General features: G+C 36.5%; 1 protein-coding gene across 1 annotated transcript in view; it reads left to right on the top strand.

Moving 5' to 3' along the window:
- LOC131692484 (uncharacterized) overlaps positions 1 to 16491 on the top strand; it is a 273903-nt gene that overhangs the window by 93425 nt on the left and 163987 nt on the right. Inside the window, exon 2 of the mRNA XM_058979565.1 lies at positions 3435 to 4234. Coding sequence (XP_058835548.1) covers positions 4161 to 4234 — 74 coding nt within the window. The 5' untranslated portion in view covers positions 3435 to 4160. The remainder of the gene's footprint in view (positions 1 to 3434; positions 4235 to 16491) is intronic.

The following is a 16491-nucleotide window of genomic DNA, read 5'->3' as shown; positions in this document are numbered from 1 at the left end:
ATATTTTTTGTTTTTTTTGTCAACAAAAGCCTTAAAAACACTTTAAATGCCATTGCATTATGGATAAACTATAGCTTAAAAAGTTTTTCTATCGATAATTTTAGCCATGATTTCAAATTTGCATAAGCATAGCATAACAGATCGTCCGTGGTTACTACTCCGTTATTGGCCAGAACCAATTGAGATTGCAAAATGTGGAGCAACACGCTTAGGAATAACATGACGAACCGCATTGTGCATACATTGATCCCTGCATGCTGATTAATACCAGCCAGTGCAGATCTTCTGGGAAAGGAAGGAATGTTAGTCCGTTACATGTCGCTGCTAGAGACCGAGGAATCCTCTGCATCTCCATATGTATCACGGGAAGGGGAGAATTGTTAGTAAGCATGCCATTAGCGTAATCATGTAGAATTGCTCTGGGCAGCCAGCTTCCGAGAATTAGGGAAATTTATTATTTGTCGTATTAAAGATTGTGCAGCTTCGCCAGTTTCCCAACGTTAGACACACAGGTAACTGATCCATGCATAATAACTCAACAAACGAAGAATGATACATTGGAGATAACCAGAGGGCAAATAATGTTGAAGATGTGGGTTGTGCTGCATTTTTGAAAGTCGAAAGTGTCTGACTAAATGGAAGCAATAATACACAAGGTGATCGAAACTGATGAAAACTGATAACAAGTATAAAAGGAGCATGTCTAGTTCAGCAAACCACACTCGTTCACTTCCGACAAGCACGATCGAGGATGGACCAGGCAACGATCCGTTATTTATCAACAAGGGGACTGATCATCTACATGTATATTCCAACAACGCGTACGATTCCGTGAAACAAAACAAATCACGGTAGATTGCTAGAACAGAAGTATGTATTGTCTGTTTCCACCACTGATCTGTGATGATGTGCTGTACCTACATACGGGAAATAAATTTATCGTTCAGAAAACCCGAAATGTTGTCATTCGCCATTTTTGTACAACATCCGCAAGAGGCCAAACACGTTGTGTTATAATAACTATCGGCGGATCAGAAAGGCTGAACCTGAGCATGTCCATAACTTGAATCCCCCGGTCTGCGAAGAAATAAACATTCATTTTCATAGAGATTCGCTGATCAGAACAAGAGCAAAGCCCATTACACTCCGCCCGTGGCTAATTTTTTAAGTCCCTTGAGTCAATCTCGGCCTTCAGCATGAAGAGTTAACTCAATCCAGAGACGCCTCCTGTTGCTATGCGGCTATTTTTTACCATCTTTTCAAATTTGATACTAATTGACAGACAAAACTGAAATTTTATTGTAGAATATGTCATTTCAACTTAAAATGCCTTCAACTAAAATCTCACAAAAGGTTCCAAATATTTCGAAAACTACCCGAGATATTTGGAATTTTGTTTCAACAAAAAAAGTTTTTCGTGTAATTATGCCCCTCCTTTAATTAATTCATGTGTTTGCATCCAACAACTAACAACAACAACATGTTTATCGTTTTAAAGACGAAAAAAAAATTTTAGTGCATTTCAGTCATGGAGATCAATAAAAAAAATTTACTAAAAACTTAACATTTTTTTTTTAATTTATAGAATGTGATTCTAAATGCATTTTCAAATCAAAGTGCTCATAACACAATTTTTAGAAAAATTTACCCGTTTGAAGAATATTTTAAATTTTGTTTCATCAAATACAATTAGTTCATTTGATTACGACCTTTTCGTAAGTTATTCGCTGATTTTATTTTTGGATCGCGGTCGCTCAAGGTTCGCTCTGAACTGTCATTTTAATATGGCTTTTGTAAAACCGAAGTCAGCATTAGTTTGGAAGAGAGCGAGTAAAGGCGCTTTAATCTAGGTTTAATGCGCCAGGGCAAGGTGTAAATACCTCTGTCCCATCCCAAAGGACCAAAGGAGTGAATTAACCTTCTTAGCAAAGTCACTCCCAACGTTTTATTCAAATCCCCTATAAACTGAAACGGTCGGTACGGTTGTCCTCGTTTCTTCCTCATTCAAGTTTCAAAACGATTCGTTGGTTGGATTGTTCATTAAATGAATAATTCAATTTCCGTATAATATTGAAACATCTTCAAACCCAACTCTGCACAATAGGCCTGGCCGTTTTAATATTTGCGACATATTGTAATATGCTTAAAATATTAATGTTGACAAGAAAAACACTAAAGAATATTTGCAGTGTTTTTTTAGGATGCTTTTCAATACTGGCTGTGTAAGGGTTAGAATAAAATAGAATAGAACTTTTGATTGCTTATCGCAAATCTAGCTTGGGCTAACTTTAAAGAGAAATTTAGAAGAAAGTTTACGAATGAGTGTAGTGCGATCGCGGGCGTCGTTTTTATGGCATTAGAAATTTGCGTTTATTAAAAGCTGATGACAAACAGCTATCTAAACAATAATAAGACCAACTAGCGACATATTGTGGGCGATTTTACGATGTAATTTAATCAAATGTATAATTTTCTTGAAGTAATGTATGCCATAAAATCTAAAATACTTTATTTCGAAAAAACTGATATAACCGTATGAGGTCGCTATGATCAAATTATGCAAAATGCACTAGAGTATGTAACGCTCTTTACAATGCTTCCAAAATTCATTGTACGTCCAATAACTTAGAAGCTCACACTTGTCTGTCTCTTCGGTACCTCCCTTTAATTTTTCGTCACTTTTGGATTAGGTAACTTAATATTTTTTCCAGTTCATAAGGGATCAACCCGCCGTTTAAGCCTTCAATGTCAATGCCTAGTAAAGTGCATTTTCGCACAAGCCAGATTTTTTGTTTGAGCCATTTCCAATGTTTTTTTTTAAATCGAGTTCTTTGACGATGTAAAATAGTTAACTTCTTTATTTTACCGTACCGTGCGCACAAAAATTTACGACGGTCTTATTTTGATATCTCAGTTTTCCAACTAAATGTCGCGTGTTACTAATAGCATAAAAGTTGTTCTTCATTCTGCAGAAACAGTTTTAACGATTTGGGCTGTGTTTCACATCCACTGACTGATTCAAAATTTGTTCGGATTTTATTCCTCACGCGTTATTATTCCCTATGTTTATGACATTGCAGAGCAGATCACGTACATATATAGATTGAAAGCGTCTGTTTTACCTGGGATATTACGGGAAGAAGTAAAGGGTAAATGCAATAGCGGCAGAGTTATTAACGGAAGGTAAATTAACAACGTATGACCTTTTGTAAATTTCCTCCAGATTTGTTATACATGACGAATAGGTAACCGTCGCCCATGTGTCCATGTGCAGATTTCAATACCCAGTTTCTAAATGTATATACTCTTACTATACTCTCAATGCTAAACTACACTTCAGTTCACCGCTGTTCCAAACAACAACAATCCAACGCCGCCGAGGATTCAGGGTAACAATGAATCCTCCAGCTCCAAATCACGCCTTCACTTTTCAGATCAGCCATTGCTACAGACGTCGCAAGTAGTTCGACACGGTAATTCAACAGAGGTGCCTTCCCATCGAAATCATCATCCTGAAAACGAAAATTGACGCATCACGTAAAGCTTTATCGACTAAACGTTATTCGTAGGTAGCGCGAACATGCTAGCGAAAAAGAGAACACGCGAATCCTAGAAATTACTTCGGAAGTAGGAAAAGCTGTGATTTAATCCGACGGGATTCACCTAGCTAGTCACGAACATTTATTCGTGTCGAAGTTTGTTACGCAACGTCGCCGGAATCCATTCAAGGTTGTGGAAAACACCTACAGTTAGCTGCGTGATATAGCCGAACGATCCGGATCCAACGAAGGAGCCAGTTGGAAAACTATTTTAACCGATGCAGAGAGTGAGAGAATCAAGTGTCAAAGGAAGAAAAGTGTTTTTAATTATCCCTCTACGAAAGAAGTTGTGTCAGCTGAAAAAGTTTTCTCAGCTCACCCAGCAGTAAAATGAGTGAGTTGAGCTGGTTGGAAAATTGCATCGACAACTTTGAGGAATGCAGATTTACGCGAGCTATACTTTGAATCAGCGGAGAAAAGGTTAAACAGTGTAGTGATTCACGGATGAGCCTTAAACGTTTAATATGTCGTTTTAAAAGGGAAATAGTTTAACTTTGCTGGAAGGAAACGATTAAAGTGCGAAATTAAATTTGTCGCTGACCATTTTAATGAAAATCTATTATGATGGTGGAAAAAGCAGAAGGATTCTTATTCCGGAAACCGGTGTACCAATATTTCCAGTATCTAGAAACAAGGTAAGTAATCTTCAGCATGTGCAACTTTCTGCATTCAATCCCATTACTCTTTGTTAATCTTTTCTCCTTTATTGCACTATGCATCGCTCCATCGTAATGGAACATAGTCAACCAATTCTCAATCTTCCCGCCACGTGTCACTAATCTTCCAGAACGGGAACGCTTTGGTCCAAATCCAATTACGCCTTCTCCGGCGTGCTGTCGCACTGTCGTGAATGTGGGTTAGCCGAAGACGAGGCAAATAAAGCTGTCCTGTATAAGTGCAAACAAAAGCAGTTCAATATGTAAACAGTTTGATATGCGCTAATATTAACATTTTCCAATGGTCCCCTATCAAGATCGAACTCGATGCACAACGGCTGACACGTCGAAGTTCGACCCCACGGAAGAAAGTGATATAGGGTAGACGAGCCCTTGTTCATCCCATTAGTATATCATGACCATTTTATTGATCACTAGGTGTACAATGAATGGAAGGCGCTTAAATAGGTTTCATTATATTTACATCGTTCTAAAGGAAGTTGTAGGTATAATAACATATCTAGCTTGAATTAAAATACCCGTATTTCAGCAAGCTCCCTCCTCACCATACCATTTCAACCAAGCATTGAAGAGATGGCAGATGCTGCACTTACCAATGTGTTCAAATGGGTGGGATGAATAGTGGGGCTAAGATAAAATAGGGCATAGTAACCCTAAATCCTGAAAAACGTTATTGAATCTCGCAACTGAACTCAGATCCCGCAGTGATGCGTCCGGAATAGCATTCCCGCTCACCGAAAGTACAATGTTGGAATCTTGACTAAGTATCTATTTTTAATTTTTATGAGCCGTATCGGAATTCAATTTTCTTCCGAACAACTTGCAACAGTCCGGATTGCGGACGATCCACTGAAAGGAGTTAATGCCATGAGCGAGAGATCAATAAATCAGTTTGCGAAACGAAAATTGAGACAGACGGGTATTATTTATGTTTATGGATTTTCGAGGATGCCTCACGGAGGTACAACAACATAATCACTCAGTGGGCCAAACATATGGTATATATGGTGGTGACGAAACGTGAACCGCGCCGACTTATCGTTTATGTCGTTTATATACTCAGAGAATGTGGCCGGTTAGTTTATTGCGCGCTCTTTCTCTTTCTCTCTTTCCACTCTTCGCCGTTTGTTTTATTCTCTCTGCATAACGGAGAGTGCAGTGTAGGCGAAACATGCTTTTAAAAATTATTCATCAGTTTGTTTCCAACCAGCGACAGAGTCGCATGTCTGGATTGGATGATGGTTTAGGTAATCAATTTTCATGGTGCATGTCTTCTGAAATCAGCAACATGTTCCACTTTCGTCAATTTATTCTGAATTCTACGTGATTTAACATTGCAGCTAATTTTTAATCAAATTGATTAAAGAGTGTATTCGCGAAATATACATGTGCTAAAGGAGAAAAATTGCTTTTAAACCACACCATGCTTGAGGGCACAAAACGTAACAATGAGTTAAGAACTTTACATTTAGACTTCGTCTGTTCAGACTTATGGCAGTTTATTGAGGCTGACGTTAGTCCAAAATTGGAAACAACTTGTAAACAGACCAAAGAACTTCTAACTTACGAAGTCCCGTAAGTAAAGAAGTTTTGTTTGCTGGTGAGACACACTGAAATTGAATCTTGTTTTCAACTAAGCAAGCCGCTGCTTGCTGCAGTATGTCTCATCAGCGAACAGAACTTCTTCCCTTGTGGGACGTCGTAAGGTAGAAGTTTTCAGCTAGCGTTAGCCTGGTGCCTTAGTCAAGTGGTACTGAAGAGACGAGATCAAAACGCAAAATTCTTAACTTATAATCATGATTGATTTTTCATTTACTCATTTTTATTCTCCTCTTCCCACATACTCGTATCATTATTTTCATTTAATTTTTTAAATCTTTTCTGAGGAAGAACGAACGAAACTTTAAGCCTGGTCAGTGCTTATATATTCGGAAATTGATGATTTCCTGTTATTTTTTAATTGTGTAGAATTACTTTAAATGTTGCCTTGAACATTACCGGATCTTGATCTACTATATTGCAAATTTGCTGCGAATCTTTGTTCGGAACTTTATCTTCCTCGATGATGTGACTTTACAATCTCTTCTCTCCGGAAATTAATTTTATTGTTTTTATCATTTACACCAGGGACAAGTTCGTCGCGAATTACTTCGACATAACCAAAAGGAAAATACCGCACCAACCGCTCGTTACATAATTGATCGTCATCCTGGCCGTGGTCGGACAGTCCGGGTGCTCCGAATCAAGGCCAAATGTATTTCAAACTTCCAGATTACTTAGTAATAAGCCACCATTCTCCATAGAGTTGGTCGGGTTTCAATTTTTTCGAGCCCGAAACCGACCCGAACCCGAGAGCTAGAAAATCGAAAAACCCGAACCCGACCCGAGTCCGAAATCATAAAATTTTAAAAATCCGAACCCGACCCGAGCCCGAACATTTTAAAATTGAAAAACCCGACCCGAACCCGAGAATGAAAATATTGTAAAACCAGAGCCCGACCGAACCCGATAATTTCAAAATTTGAAAACCCGACCCGAACCTAAAATTTATAGTTTGAGAAACCCGATCCGAACCCGACTTGTTAATACAGTGAATCAACTTAAGATCCCCAAGATTTTAAATTTTGGTCATCCGCACTGGATCTTAGGCTCATCTAAGAATTATAAAAATACTCGTACCTGAAGTAGCACCATAGGCGGTCAGTTATAGCTTCCTTTGGCAAAACGAATTACTGGCTTGGGGAATTCGCATTTATATATACTGTTATTGAACGTCGAATTTGTAATGTTTTGAGAAACTTATAAATCGCTGATAACTTCACCGGAAAGTAAGATAAATCGACGGTTAACTCATGTGGAAACAAAAAGCTTAAGGGGAGCATCTGGTATAAAGTGCTCAAAACGAAAGTTATTTTATTTTACGATTTTGAATGCAAGGCAACAATGGATCTTTTGTGTAATGTTTAGGATCGTTTTATACATTCATTGTGTATGAAAAAAAATATTTTCAGTCACACAGAGCCACACATACGGGCGTTCCAAGAGTATACGTCCAACCATTTCCAAGTTGAGGAGCGCCGCGGCGAACACGATAACTCTCGATAAAATTGTCTGATACGGGAAATTCAATAAGTTTTGTAAAGCTTAGACTTGTAGTTAGTCGATGAACTACAAAAAAGTTCGAGTTTCTGAAATATTTCATGCAATCATATTTTACTGTAAAATTTGCTCATTTTTCTTCAAAATAATAGGGAGAAAAAAAATTATTCAGCTTTCTAAGATTCATCGAAAGGCTGCACTTATTGGGCATCCTTATAAAAAAAATCAAGTCAATTCGTTGATTAGTTTTTGAGTTATCGTGTTCGCCAATTTGAAAACCGCGGTTTCGAGAAAAACGCTATTAACGGGTGTCCCACATCAAATTGCATCACGGAAAAAAAACGCTGTAGAAAATGACCCTTGGGTATTTTCTCTTGAAAATTTTGGTAGAAGTAGTTTAGACACTCTTGTTTACACTGAATTTTTATCGCTGTCAGTTTTTCGAAAATTGTTGCCGATAGATTGAAATCTGCGTGTGTTATAGCAAATACGTGCGGGGAATGCATGGCTGTTTAAAACAAAAGAAGTTCAACATGGCCCCCGAGATAGCGAGAGACCATTTTAGAGGTTCAATACTAATAATTAAGCGGATAAAAAAGAAGTCGATTATGTTTGCCCTCTGCACCTGACGCCCCCCTTAATGATGACAGTTTCAAACAACCTTTTAATTTTTTTATCGAAAACTATTCCTGCAAGAATAGTTTTGTATAATTTATTACATGTTATTTATTATTAAATTAAGCTATGGCAATTGGTAATTCGCATTCGAAAGTTTACACGACGTCACCCGCGTTACTGGTTGGTAGGTAAAACTTGTGTCGAAGAGTATCAATCAAGATTTTCTGACTTGTTCTTGATGTCACATCATTAGCGTTAGGATGATCGTCTATGACGGGGTATATAATTTTTTATGCTTCAGATTTTTTATGCTTCGGTATGCGCGCCAGTAGAGATGCTTTAACATCTCCAGTGGAATTCTCGGAACGACTCCAAACTTCTACAAATCCGCTATTGGCTTGAACAGAACACACAATTCTTTTACGATTTATTCCTTAAGATCGTGGAAATTCACGTATTTTTATAAAGGAACACTACATGCTACGGCCCGGACAATCTGACAGAAAGTGCGTATTTCATATATGTACCACTGATTTGATAGTATACCATCACCATATGAGTGCTATCGTTGTACATATCATGAAAAAAATCGCAGAGATTTTAGATGCGAAAAACTCATTGTTGAATGCTCTCTCATGAGTGCTTGCTTAAAAATTAAAATAATTCGAGCAGTTTGCGAAAGTGGAGAGAAAAATTTTCATACAGTAGGATTCCGTTTTTGGCAACAATTTTATTTTTTTTCAGTTGCCAAAACCGGAACCGTGCCAAAAATGGAACCTTTTTTAAACTTTAGATTTTCAATTTACGATTTCAAAAATGTTTCAAAGACTTTTAATCATATGTTAAATGGAATGAGATGAAAGAAAAAATAAGCAAATTCAATTTTATTCGTGTTTTTATCAAATTCAGACGTCGTGTGGTGGGGTAAAATGCTACTTTCGACGGTCAAAACCTCTAGCACCTTGGGTATATATCCTGGAGGATTACAATCTTTAGAAAAGTATCTTAGATGGAAATGATAATTATTTTGACAACTTTGGTTTTGATCTAGATAAGTAGAAACTGATCTAGATCAGTTCTATCTTTTGACAGAGGTGTTCTATCAAAAAACTTTCTTCGGCAAAGTTGTTTGTTTGATATTTTTAACACATGTACTGAAGACATTTATACTTTATAACTTATGTAGATGGCGCTACATGGCATTTAAAAAAATACTTGAGAAAATAAATTTTAACATTTTTTTTATGAAAAATATATATAGAAATAAATGTTTTATTCATAAATCTTCGCAAAAAATGCAATAATAAAAAAAAAGCTTCAAAGTGTGATAAATATTATCATGACATTCATTCCTGGGATTGTTATCTTTTCTTTCGTGAATATTAATGAACAATTTTGTTAAAAAACATAGCTCTTTTAAAAAATACATAAATTTTGTTCTCCATAACTAACCACGTCACTGTTGTGCTATCTTATGACAAACGCCATTTTGGGGTAAACTGAGTTAGATATGCCACATTACTTGGTTGAAAAATCTCTACAAAGTGGCGTTTTCAGAATTTTGAAATTCTACTTGGTTAGTTAGATATAGCGAGAAACATGATGAGAAATTGTGAATTTTTTGCATCAAATCACTGTATCTAGGGATTTGTTCAAGTTATATTGAAGTTTTAGATGTTTTTATGTGTGAAAATGTCTGAGGAACACAATGGCATAAACATTTTCAAAAGAAAATTACACGAGTTGTGAGAAAAACACAGTTTTAGTTTTAAACTGGAAATAAAGCATATTTGGCAACACTGTAATCAAAAATAACAATTTTTTCTAGATTCCCTGACCCATTTCCTTCAAAATGCAATTCACCGATTGTTTATAGATCATATGAACGCAAAGATATGAATAAAAGTTAAAAATTGATGATTTTTTTCTATGGAAAATTTTCCATGCACGATTATGACACGTCCTACAAATTTTGTCATCAATACACGCCTATGACACGTGTGAGTGCGACTTTTGTTTACATTCATAGTAAAAACTCGCAACATAGTCAACCGATCTTCGTATTATTTGAGAGATTAATGCAGAATAGATAGAAGCATCAATTGTCTTCTTTGGATTGTTTATACCATTTATAAGTTTCAAAATATTCAATCTCAAACTTTAAAAATCGTTTTTCTCGAAATGTGCTAAATGGCGCTTGTCATAAGATAGCACAACAGCGACGACCAATCGTCGATCATCCAATTGGAATTGATAGATTGAAAATCAAATTGCAATGTTTGAAGATAGTTAGGTTTAAAGAAACCTGTATAAATCACTTGCAACTATCAAAACAAAAGCGATTGAAACATCAGTGCTACTGTGAAAATGTGCTCCAAAAAAAAATTCCAAAAATCTCTAGAACAATGCATTTGCGAAAAATTAACACATCAAAAGATAATATAAGCAACCCTATTTTTCAAGAGCCACTCTACCTTAAATCTTTTTATAAAAAATCATAACAGATTAACCATTATAGATAGCCTTGTTTATTTAGCAAACTTGCTTCAATTCATTTGTGTTAATATATTGTAGGGCATTTCGCAGATAAAATTCACACATCTAAACAGTCGATACTTTGAACACCTCAACCACAAGGACCACCCTAATTCCATTCATTTGAAAAAAATCGCAAAAAAAACTAACAAATTTTCCAAAGCTAAACCAAACTATTTGGGGGCCATCAGTTTTGTATTCCCAAATACGTCTTTGGGACGCACCATGGTCAGCTTTCGATATGTACTGAAAATTTAGTGCCAAGTTTTGTATTGACGTCGTAATAATCCAAAGAGAAAGATGCTCGCAATGTTACTAAGGTTCTATTGAAAAATTTCTCTAGAACTAGTCTTATTATGCAGTGTTGCGCATTCCTCTTTACTTGACTCTTATAGTGCTCTAGGTCTTACTATAAAAATTTATTCCGTCCAAGAGGGTGAATGTTTTGACGTTTCTTTGTAAAATGAGTGAAGCCAACATAAGCTGGCTTGCTGGCTCGGCTAGTTGCCAAAAATGACAGCGAACGCGCTTTAAGCAACGTTTACATCGCTACGAGCCAATGTTGTTAACTCGACCTTAAAATTATCGAATGCAAACAAACTTCATTTGGTTGTGCTTAACTGGTACTCAGGTGATAAAAGCGTTCGAATTTTGTGGAGAAGAAGCGATGCAAGAGAAAGCGTGATTTTTCATATATTGTTAATAATTACTTGTTTTGAATCCAACTTTTAAACAGTGTTGTGCAGTTGATGTGAACAGACCTTGAACATTTGAAACGTAGTTAGCGCTACTGGCATTTGGTGGCAGCTTCAGGCAATAAACAGTTTTCACGGGGCTGATTCCGTCAGACACTAGTTACACTGTTACCAGTTATATTATACATAAATAATACATTTATGTGATCATTAAACACAACACGCATAGTGTACAATATAGTTAACCCTTAAATGCATAACACTGTTTCAAAACAACATTGCGAAAAACATCTCAAAATTATCACAGTAATGAATTGAAACTATGAGACAATTTTAACAAAATTTAAAAAAAATGATTTGCCCCTTTGAGGGTTAATATGACTTCCATGTTTGGAAATAAAGTCAAATGTGATGTCAATTGATATAAAAAATATTTATTGTACAGTTTTAAAAGACTTATTATGTACAACAAGAATGTTGCCAAAAACGTAACCCATTTGTTGCCAAAATCAGAGTGTGCCGAAATGGGAGCATGCCACAAACGCAACGTGCCAAAAATGGAATCTTACTGTATATGATTAAACAATACAATATTTGAGCACTAGAAAATATGACGAATTCTATTTGTCATTCATTCGTATCACGAAGTAAAGTTAATTACTGCAAAAAAAGACTGGGTGTTGTGTATAGACGTAACCAGCGTCAAGGGTGTGATCTGTTCAAAACCCAAGCCCGATCCAAACCCGAATATTCTAAATTTGAAAAACCGAACCCGACCTAAACCCAAAAGTTTAAAATTTCAAAAACCCGAACCCGAGAATTTCAAATTTGAAAACCCAAGAGGTTTAAATTCATAGAAACCTAACCTGAACCGAAACCCGCCGGGTTCGGGTCGGGTCCGGGTTTCGGGTTCAAAAACTCTTCTCTAATTCTCCAGTCTCCTTCAATGACCGCCGCACGCGTTTCTTCTTCGATTGCACGTAGCCACCGAGTGCAAAACAACAACATTAGCTGATACCTCTTCCGGCATTAGCGCTACATGACCGGTTCACTGTAGCTAACTATATTTAATCAGCCTTCAGATGTCAGCATGTTTGTATATTTGGTAGAACTGGTGGTTGTTGCATCTGCGCCATTTTCCATTTTCTACTATGCCGCCGATTATTGCACTCTTAAACACACCGAGGGCATACCTCCTTTAAAGCATATGCCTCTTGGCAGTATAGAACAACAGGGAGTTTCCGCATGTGTGCATAGAGGTTTTTGTTCGCATCTGTAGCCTACCGGATTTTTGCTGACTACGCAAACCATAGAAAGTTCTATTTGCAGCCGTAACATGCCCTTTTTACCTCGCAGTTAGCATGTAACTAGTGTTCCATGAATTCATCGACAACTTCCTAGTATACCTTATCGGTCTTCACCTCGGAACCAACATCGTTGTCAGCTGCCATGTACTTTTGTCTTGTCCGCACAAATGCCTTTTCCGCTGCTCTGCGATCAACGCCAATCATCTTGATGTCGTCTGCGAAACCAAGAAGAACATGAGCAAGCATTCGGCTTCTGGTCTGATTTTTCTCCTCCGTTGCTCTTTCATAGCATTAATAAATGTATTTCTGCTCAACTAATGTTACTTGTCACATAATGAAGCAAAATACATTTACAATTATTTAGACGATTTGCTTAACAAAATCATAATATACTGGAATTTTTGAATCAAATTGCGTTATAAGCCCTGATTATTTGTATATAGTTAAATTTATATAAAATATATAAGAGATATAGGTTTGATAACAATTTGTTGGTATGTATCTGATGATGAAACCATTCAGATTTGTCGAAATCATGTTAAATGTTATGTTCATAAGATAATTTTATTTTACGTAGATTATCACTTCGTGGAGGCAAATGGGACAGTAATTCTTTTAGATTTCTCTCTTTCGCCAAAAATATTTTCACTTTCCATGTATGGCTAACATTCCAGGTTTTGTCAGAAATTGGATGGCCATTTAATTAGTTGTATCATCCTCGCTGACATTATTCATGTCCTGTTTTACGATTGGTCGGTGCTAAGTCAGACTGGACTAAGTGACAAAGTATTGATTTCGAGAAAAACGAGTTTAGAGTTTGAACCGCAGCATTCTTTACGTTATAATTAGAAAATATTTTTGGCTATAATTCTCGTTTATTGTTAGATTTCAAATCTGGCATGAAGGCGAATGTAGCCGAAGAAATCCTTTATCCAGTGCTATCATTATCTCATTCTCTCTCATGTTTTGCGATTTAGTCCGGTCTGACTTAACACCGACCAATTCGATGTTAAGACTAACTAAGCCTGCAGCAGCCATGACGAGCCTCATAATATAGTGCAAAATCATTAAATTTCATATTAATAATCTACACTCAACTCTAATTCATTTAAAAATTCACGATTTCGTTATATGACCTGTTTACGAAAATCGTGACCAAGCTTCCGAAATCTTGAATAATAAACCACGTATTCATGAAACCATTTATGTTTTCCGAAAACTAGTTCACGCAAAAAAAATGCATGGCGTTAGACAGAAATGTTTGGTAGAGTTACTATGGTTGAGTCCTGTATACTTTAAGTTTTTTTTGATTATGTTTAGTCCATAGTTTGATGGTACACTGATTTATAATAACTATATCGACTAATGTCGAAAATCGAACGATGTTCATGATTTCAGGAGGTTAGTCACAATTTGCGTAATTTCTATGTGCGTTGCCATGATATTCGCTCAGGTCAAAAGCTTACTATCGGATTGTTCTGGTCAAGTAATATAACTCATGCTAATTATTTAAGGGCCTTAGTCACGATTTGCATAATTTCCCTACGTTTTATCGTCGCCTTTTCGTTCAGGACATCAAACTGAACCTTATTAAATGAATAACGGCGTGCGAGGCCCAAATAGTTTTGTTATATGTACTGCTCGTACCTATGACTGGTCGCTAGCAGCTTGACACAACTATGTTATATTTCATGAAGTAGTTGAACAGGATTGAATCCATGGATAATGTTCCAAATTTTGTGAAATAGCTCACGTAAAAATTTCAAGACCATGTAAATTCTCCAAATTTTACGAGAACATAAGCTAGATAATGAATAATATATTAAGGCATAATCGTGACAAATAGCTGGTTTCGGGAAGGTTTGGAATTACTTTTAAAATTTTCTTAACTTTCTTTAAATTTAATCTAAACTTCCTTAAAATTTTCATACCGTTTCGAGACGTAAAATATCATTTGAGCTCTTAAAACAAGTCGTTGACGAATTCCGGTGAGGGTGGCTGTAAAGGGATGTAAATCAAGTTGGTGGAAATCTTCAAATCGGCTCAGGTCTCGACAAGTTTCAATATTAGTGACAGTTGAGAGTAAACCACTTACATAGAAAAGGTCGGTCAACGAGATAGTGAGGAAGAAAAACAACAAAAAAATCATACAAAGTCGAAGACAATCGGAATAACGTTGCTCATAGAAATTTCACCATCGGTTATCTCTTCATCGAAGTGACTGAGAGCTAAATAGCTTGCTTGATTTCTAGATTTAATATCTAGAAGGTTGAAAGCTAAACTGAATGTTAATAGAGATTTTCATTGCTTTGAGATCTGAAACATTCCCCACATCAAACTTTTTTTTTAATTCGAAGATTATTTCTCGTGAGGTCCAATTATTTAGAAAAATATTAGTTCGTCTAGTTGATAACCGATTCGATAAAAAAAACGCTTTTTTTAAAACGGTATTTTAAACCTTAAATCCCCCCTTCCCCTTTTAATATAATGAACGAATTTCGTTCAAATTGTTTTTATAAGTAACCCAATGTCGGCCGAAAGAGCAATCTCTTGTTGCTTACTGGAAAGGTAACACGCTTTTCAAAATACAGGTGCAAATTGCCTGCCAAACCAGATTATTATTTTACAGCTTTGACAGTTACATATACCCGGAAATATCAGCCACCTTCTCCTTCCGCTTGCCATCATTTGATTTAGCCATTTATAGCAATTCCGCCAATTCAGTGTGCGAGCAGTTCGGATTCTTGCGATGCATGAGCAAAATCTTTAGACGTTACCCATCTTGCTTAGACGCCCTTTTAATAACTGAACAGCAAATCCAAATTAAAATATAGGCATCACTCTGAAGGCACGATTAAAATAAATACATTAAATTTGAGTAGAGAAAATTTTGATCGTAAACAACCTTCGAGAATATTTTTGGTGATCGCATAATTCATTGTATAAATTGCTGTAACTTATTGTTGAAGAGATCACCTGATATGATCATGTATGACACATTCAAGCTTACCACAGATCGTATGACGGCAGTATCATAAAATGAGTGGATACACACAAAAAAAAATTTTCTCTGTGGTTTGTTCGATCCGCAAACCAGCATCGACTGAGTGATTAATAATTCGATCAATTAGCCAAAGATGCATGAAACTTGTAGTGCGGTTGATTGCTTTACAATGTGCTTGACAGAGCGACAATAGCCACCAAACCACACTCTCTGCTGCTTTCAATCAATGATTAATAATTTGATAAATGGTGCTGTTCACGAACTTCTCAAACTGCGAAAAAACAACGAAAACAACAATTTAAATACAAATTAAAACATCTTCACATAACTATTCTGCAAAATTATGTAATTCGTAAAATAATAAATTGCAAACAATAAAATCAATTGCTGGTCAGCTAAGTCATCGCTACACTATTCGGCGAACCACAATCTCAACTTCACACTTCAGGTTCGCAATGGTTACAGCATAAAATTTTAATATTTGTACGCAATGCCCACTCTCCACTGTACATATTTGCTGCACCGCAGATAACAATTTTGCAATATGCTGCGGGTGGCAGTGGCAAACCATAGAATTGAACAATTACCGCTATCATCACCCAACATCACACTACACCGCATGGCATAGAGTCGAACAGGGTGAAGCAGCCAGCTTCTTTTCATTCACGCAGCCAACGTTTGGCCAAATCACTCGCATGTGACTGTGTAACTGGACTAGGATAGTCCATTATTAATGTTAGATTTACGAACGGCACCAAGAACTTATCTTTTCCGACAAGATCTCTGCAAATCGAAAAATGCCGTCTTGGCTGCATTGCCCCATTCGACTGTAACTCCTAGGTTAATGCGAGAATGGCTCCCCACTTTCCGCTAATTTGGAACAACGGTGTAACAGGCTCAACTCTCGACATCCAACTAGTTCGTAATGTAATAAATAAATACGTTTCAACTGAACGG

Source organism: Topomyia yanbarensis, chromosome 3 (genome assembly GCF_030247195.1).
Source record: "Topomyia yanbarensis strain Yona2022 chromosome 3, ASM3024719v1, whole genome shotgun sequence".
NCBI lineage: Eukaryota > Metazoa > Arthropoda > Insecta > Diptera > Culicidae > Topomyia > Topomyia yanbarensis.
The sequence above is the reverse complement of the archived record's forward strand: the minus strand, read 5'-3'. Positions and strand labels throughout refer to the sequence as shown.